General features: G+C 41.9%; 1 protein-coding gene across 1 annotated transcript; it reads left to right on the top strand.

Moving 5' to 3' along the window:
- The first annotated feature begins 559 nt into the window (after positions 1–559).
- Positions 560–1567, top strand: LOC107022094. Its single transcript, XM_015222803.1, has 2 exons — positions 560–985; positions 1259–1567. The coding sequence occupies exons 1-2, from the start codon at positions 560–562 to the stop codon at positions 1565–1567; spliced, it is 735 nt and encodes a 244-aa protein (XP_015078289.1).
- The last annotated feature ends 5425 nt before the right edge of the window (positions 1568–6992 follow it).

Below are 6992 nucleotides of genomic sequence, written 5' to 3'. Positions count from 1 at the left end.
ATTTGATACCAGTGATGAGCATACCTAGGAGATGAGAGGTTACTTAGCTAACATTTCGCAAAAGGTACATGCACATGATGTTTCGAATAAGCATCTTCAATTATATTTGGCTCAATTGCTACTACTGTGAATCGACGAAAACCTGACACTCTTCCTAGTAACACCATCCATAATCATAAAAATGATGGGCATTGCATGACAATCACTACTCGAGGGGGTAAGCAAACAATTGATCCACCTATGCCGGTTGTGATAGAAGATGATATGAGAAAAGACAAAGAGGTAGTAGAAACTAATGGGGAATTGGTGGATGACACGATGAAAGATGTAGAGGTGTCTCAGAAACTAGTGAGATTGCTCTTGGTGTGGTATTGGGACAGAAAAAAGATAAAATCCTTTACCCCATTTACTGCGCAAGGCCCTTAATGAAGCTCAGAAGAACTACATGGTAACCAAACAAGATCTTCTTGCAATGGTGTTTGCATTCAAAAAATTTTGCTCCTATTTTCTTGGTACGAGGGTTATAGTGCACATAGACCACTTCGCTTTGAGGTACTTGATGGCAAAAAAGGATGTGAAGCCAAGGTTGATTATATGGGTATTATTGCTGCAAGAGTTCAACTTCGAGTTGAAAGATAGAAAGAAGACTGAGAATCAAGTGGCTGACCATTTATCTAGATTGGAGGATGAAGCTATGCGAGAATTGAGTAAAAGAGCTGAAATTGATGATGCATTCCCATACGAACATGTATTGGTCGCTTCCCAGGATTTAATACCATGTTTCGCAAATTTCACCAATTATCTGGCAAGTGATATAGTTCCATCGGACTTGTCTTTCCATCAGAGGAATAATTTTATGTATGATGTGAAAAATTTCTCTTGGGATGAGCCTTTCTTATACCAGAGTTGTGCCTATGGGATTATTTTCCGTTGTGTACTAGAATTTGAGAGGTTGAGTATTTTGGAGGCATGTCACTCCTCGCCTGTGAGTGGGCACCATAGTGGTATACGGACTGCATAGAAGATCTTGCAGTGTGGGTACTATTGAACAAAAATTCACCAAGACTCTCAGGAGTTTCTCAAAGTATGTGATAGGTGCCAACAAGATGGAGGAATTTCGAAGAGACAACAGCTACCTTTAAATCATATTCTTATGATTGAATTATTTGATGTATGGGGCATCGATTTTACTGGTACTTTTGTGAGTTCTCATGGGATGAAGTATATACTTGTGGAGGTTGACTATGTGTCAAAATAGGTGGAAGAAATAACGCTTCCTAACAATGACGGGAAGAGTGTCACCGTGTTTTTGAAAAAGCATATCTTCTCAAGATTTGGGTCACCTAGGGTCATTATTAGTGATGGTGTTTCTCACCTTTTTAATAAGTTTTTCAAAGGGATATTGGAGAAACATGGCGTTCGCCATAATATGGCTACTCCTTATCATCCACAGACTTGCGGACAAGTAGAGGTGCCCAATCCAGAAATCCAGCAAATTCTGGCGAAAACGGTGAATGCCAATAGAATGAATTATTCAAGGAGACATGATGATGTTCTTTGGGACTAACGCACTTCATACAAGACTCCGTAGCTATGTCTCCATACCAACTTGTATATGGGAACACTTGTCACTTGCCGGTTGAGTTAGAGCACAAAGCAATGTGGGCAATAAAGAAACTGAAGATGGATTGGAATGAAGTGGCAGAACAAAGAATAAATGGGCTGAATGAGCTTGATGAGTTTCGCCTCAAGGCCTATGAAAGTTCATCCATCTACAAAGAGAATATGAAAAAGTATCACAACTAAATGATTGGAAAGCGCAAATTTATGGTTGGTGGTTTGGTGCTTTTATTAAACTCTAGGCTACACTTGTTTCTAGGCAAACTCAAGTCCAAGTGGAGTGGGACATTCCTCATAATTAAAGTGTCTTCACATGGAGCGGTTCAGTTGGAGAACAAGGAGGACACAAAGTTCACAGTCAACGGTCAAAGTATTAAGATCTACCCGGGCATACAGAGAGTGCCCATGAAGTTGTTGAGGCCTATAACCTTCATGAACTCTATGTAATCAAGGAGCTTGCATCGTGCAACGACATTAAATGAAGCGCTTCTTGGGAAGCAACCCAAGGTGTATCCTCTAGCCAACACTAGGTTTTATTTTTCTTTGTAGGAATAGTCATATTTTCTTGTTTTGTTTTGTTTTTAATCTTATTTCATTTTTGCTTGTGTGCTAGTGTTGGCTAGAGGTTAGTGTAGGGGTCGTGTCTCAAAAGTGTCCATAAAAACACAAAAATAATGGCCTAATGGGTGTTCCTGTGCAGAGACCAAAATAAAATTTTGCAGATAATTGTTTGGTGCATAGGTATATGGACCCCATCGACGAGCCGTCATTCAATTGACGGACTCTCAATGGTGTCCATAGATGATCCCAGGTATGTCTCTTAAATTTTAAAGTCTAGAGGCAATCGACGCTCCTAGTTGATGGACTATCGACTGACCTACGAACCGTCGACGGGGTTTCGTAGGTCCAAACTGCTAGTGACCCGACCCGACCGGTAATATTAAAGGACATAAGGTTCATATTCACTACCACTTTCAAATTCTCTTAAAATTCCCTTCCAAAACCGTTTTTCTTCCTTTATTTGTTTCCTTTATCACAAACATCATCCTCCCATATTCCTTTTCACTCAAAAATCAGAATCTCTCAAATTCCCCAAACTCCCTCTTCGCAATTTCAGTTTTTCTCTCCGTTGTTCTTCTGGCGGTGATCAAGTTCGAGTGCCTAGGATAATGTTTGAAATTTCATATCACAACCACACCACTCCTAACTAAAGGTATTATGATTTCCTTTACACTTTGAGTTCTCGTTCATAGTTGTTTCCGGAAATTCGGAAGTGGGTCTTGACTATGGGACTAAATTAATTTAAATTGCATGCTTAAATTTGTGGAGTATGTCCTTCGAAATAATAGAATGTGGTTATGTAACCTTGTAGTCTGTCTAAAATGTGATTTTCTCTGTAGTTTTGGAAATTCATACTTAGGATTTCATACCGTGGATGAATTATAACACAAATTACGTGAAAAGAAACTCTAGGAATGACGAATTAGTTTTATAGGTTCTTGTCTAAACTTGGCTATGTCAAAGAGTGTCAAAAAATTAGACCTTGAATAAAAGACCTGAAATCTGTCTCAGACCAACACGTACGAGACCTGGTTGACCGTCTATTGATTGACGGGCCGTCAATTGGGTCCGTCGATTGGACCAACCTAAAATTTTCTAAGTCTTAAACAATGGAATTAGACTATGATCCATTGATTGATTGGTGAACCATTCTGCACGTCCGTCGTTTCCTTTAGATAACCTCTTTTCCTTGGCTTAAATTTTTTTTATAAGTGTTAGACGATGCAAGTGGACTACGGGCCGTCGATCAATCGACGGTCTGTTCTGCACGTCCATTGTTTTGATATGAGAAGTCTGATTCTTTGTCTAAGATAAATAATTCTAAGTGTCAGACGACGAACCCTATCGATGGACCATCGATTGATTGATAGACCGTCGATAATGCCCGTCAACCTAACTCTACAGTACTGAATTGTGTTGTTATTTCTTATCCATCCTTAGTTCTGTATGTTTCGAGTGTGTCATATGGTTGAGTTGAGACTAACAACTGCCCTACAGTCACTAATGGCTCTCAGGAAGGATGTCATCTATGTCAAATGGGGAAAATCCATGTTTGTTTCCCTACCACGTCGGATGATTGTAGAGTCTGACAATGAACAAGATCGTGCATATATTCCTCCGGGTACCACTACCCCAACACTAGCTGCAGAAGTTGCTAGGGGTACCCCTCGTAGGTGGTTCCCGGAGAAGTCACTGCCTCCCAGTTTGATGAGAAGTGCACACTGACCGTCTTACCGTCTGTGGCTGCCTCTAGTTCTAAAGGGAGCTCCACCTCCAGTTCCGGATCTGCATCTTCATTAGGATCGGTCCAATCTTTTGGGTCACATGCAGCCATTAAGTCTAGTTCTGCCTCTCACGGAGCCACAAGGTCAGAGGGCCACGACCACCAAACCTATTATGATGAGGCTAATAGCTTAGAGTCTACATCCGCACCACGAGCAGATGAGTCCGTTCCCGTTGCTGAGAAATTCAACTGGTGGTTCATTTATGGGCAGCACTAGGTATACAGGGATGCCAAAATGTTGAATAAGAAGGGGAAGATGACCCTGTTGGTGATAGTAAAGCATCGAGTTTTTACAGGGAGTTTGCACACGGTCCCCGAGGTGCACATATTGTTTAACCGGCATAAGTAATACTGGATGACGTAGTCTAGATACCTAAAGTGAGGAGATAGTCAAGGATTTCTATGATTCCCATATGGCTACTCTCATAGGATTTATCGATAGGAGGGCGAAATTTTCCAAAAAAGACCCGCTCTCCTCTGTACTAGTTCGGGACTGCCGAGTTGACATCTTGGAGGCCACCCTCAATCGGTTCCTATATGGAGCTATCACTAAGACACAATGGTCCCCCATGACTTCAGAATTTGACTACAGCTGGGAGATTGTCAATAGTGGTGAATTTCAGAGGAAAGTCGAGCAGAGAGAGAGAATAAAGAAATTGCTGGCCAAACATCTGGTGACTGATGGTGAGAGGGCTGACTTAGCGTTAGACATCCAGGGGTTGATTAATAAGGCCACCCTCACCTTATTTGCATCCAAGCTCTTCTAGTTGTTGGTGCAAAACCGCATATCGCTAACAAATTCTGATAATGTTGTTACTTGGGATAGGGCGGTGTTAGTAGCAGCCTTGGTGGCAGGGTTGGAGATAGATTTTGCTGAACTGCTGATCAGGATGATCCACGGGATGGATTTCAAGACCTCTACTACTTACCCCTTGTTTGATCTTCGGGCTTTGTAGGGAGGTCGGGGTACCCATTTGGTATTGTGACACACTATATCACTCGGCGGGGACAATCGATATAGGTTTTGATCAGGGATAAGTTTGATGTAGAAGCTCCATAGAGTGCGCCCAAGATTGAGGTGCCCCCATTGAGCAAGAATTTGGTTGAGATGGTGGAGTTAGCTCAAGGGGATGATCTGCTACATTTGAGTCTGCTGACACCACAAAGGCTTACTCCGCTCATGCTTCCAGCAGGTCCCCTAGCACGTCGCGATCCACACCGCCATCTGCAACACTTGTTCCTTTAGCACGGTCATAGAAGTTAGGTATAGATGGCCACCCTACTCCACCACATGCAACCTTGGATGCAGAAGTCCATCGCTGAGGCCGAGGACCAGAATAAGAGGCTGGCCCAATAGACTAAGTAGAAAATTCAGGTGGTCCACAACACCTAGACGCACTTCGTGTGCTAGCCCACCCAGCCCCCACGATAGACCTTAAAAGTCATTAGGAGATAGTTGCTAGTTTGGTGTGCTGATGTGGATGTGATTATGGAGATGAGGGGTACTGAGTCGGACAGTGCACCCATCGATCTAGAAGAGGACACTATGCTCGATGCCTTATTCAAGTCCTTTGTTGAGCCACTAGTTGAGCCATGGGGTCATACCAAGATACACCGCTCCAATCACACTACTGAGGTCGGTGATGAGGCCTATCCAAATAAAAGAGAGTGGATAGAGTTAGAATTATCTAGGAGGGCATCGTTGGTAGATGATGAGGCCCGCCAGATTAGGCCACGAGACATGGCTGCTGGGGCGTCTAGTTCCATATCGATGACCAATAAGAGGATCACTAGTGATGGTGCGGAGATTGATGTGGGCACCACCGAGGGTGACCCAAGTACTAATGTTACGGGTTCCGAGAAACCGGACCTGCCCACTTGTTGAGAGATAATTGGCTCTATGCACCTCAGTTTTCTTTACCTACAACCCTGTACCTATATTTATTTATGCATTGGGAAGAATAGTGATCTTCTTTTCGGGGGTAGGTAAATTGAAAGTGAGTGTTAGGGTGCAGTCTAAGTAGCTCAACTCACAGTCCTCTCTTAGGGTTTTCTTGGCTGTGTTATTTTGCCCAAGAGAATGGTTAATTTTCTTTTGAACCGGCATATCGTTATTTGTACAAAGTGTAAAAGCATGAAAAATAAAGAATGATGGATGAAAATAAATGATATCATGTCCTAGAAAGGGCTTGGATGAATAGGTGAAAATGAGTTGAATGTGTTGGCTCTAAGCATGACATAGATAGGCACCCACTGCATGATTCTCAACTAACACCTAAACTCGGAAACCTAAAAATCTGATATTGTAATGAGATTCCAAGAGAGTGTGAGGAAATTGGAATTTTCAACAATTGGTACATAACTAGAACTTGGCCGGTTAGTCTTGCGAAGGGTTAGAAGCTAGGAAAGGATCATAGATCATCATTTGAAATAGTCAATATTTAGCCTAAATGGAGTTGATCAATGAAATAATGGTCCCTTTTATTCCAAATTTGTTGAGTCTATAATGAACCTATATATTTTTATCCCCAAATCACCTCCCAGGGTCAAAAAATTTTTCTGCGGTCCCTCCTTGAATATGTGCACCTCGACTTAAGCCTAAAGCCTATGTTGAGGGTGGCTAATGTTGAAAATGACTTGCTCTTGGACCTGACCCGACTTTGCGTATTGTGTACCTAAACTCATGGAAATGCAGTTGAGGGTGGCTATTATGAGTGAGGACCCACAAATGGGTATGGAAAAAGTTGGATGTTAAAAGAAAAGAGAAAAGTGAGCAAAAGATGTGTTTTGGTGAAATTAACAATTGAATGAAAAGGAAGCGAAAAGCAAAAGAAAAGAAAGAGAAGAGTTTGAAGAGAACAAGTTGAAAAAGAAATAACAGTCATATCCAAAAAATAGAGCAAGGCAAAGATGAAAACAAAGAAAAGTAGGGCGTTAAAGGCAATGCAAAAGAGGTAGGAAGCTTAGAGGAAATGTAAAGGAGGGAAAAAATTTACTAAAAATGTACCACACCTTACCCTGAGCCTAC

This window comes from Solanum pennellii, chromosome 6 (genome assembly GCF_001406875.1).
Source record: "Solanum pennellii chromosome 6, SPENNV200".
Lineage (NCBI taxonomy): Eukaryota > Viridiplantae > Streptophyta > Magnoliopsida > Solanales > Solanaceae > Solanum > Solanum pennellii.
The sequence above is the reverse complement of the archived record's forward strand: the minus strand, read 5'-3'. Positions and strand labels throughout refer to the sequence as shown.

Coding starts and splice junctions, on each gene's coding strand:
- LOC107022094 (XM_015222803.1), top strand. CDS start 560: ATGGCAAAAAAGGATGTGAAGCCAAGGTTGATTATATGGGTATTATTG. Junction 986..1,258: donor AGGCATGTCACTCCTCGCCT/GTGAGTGGGCAC, acceptor GTGTCAAAATAG/GTGGAAGAAATAACGCTTCC.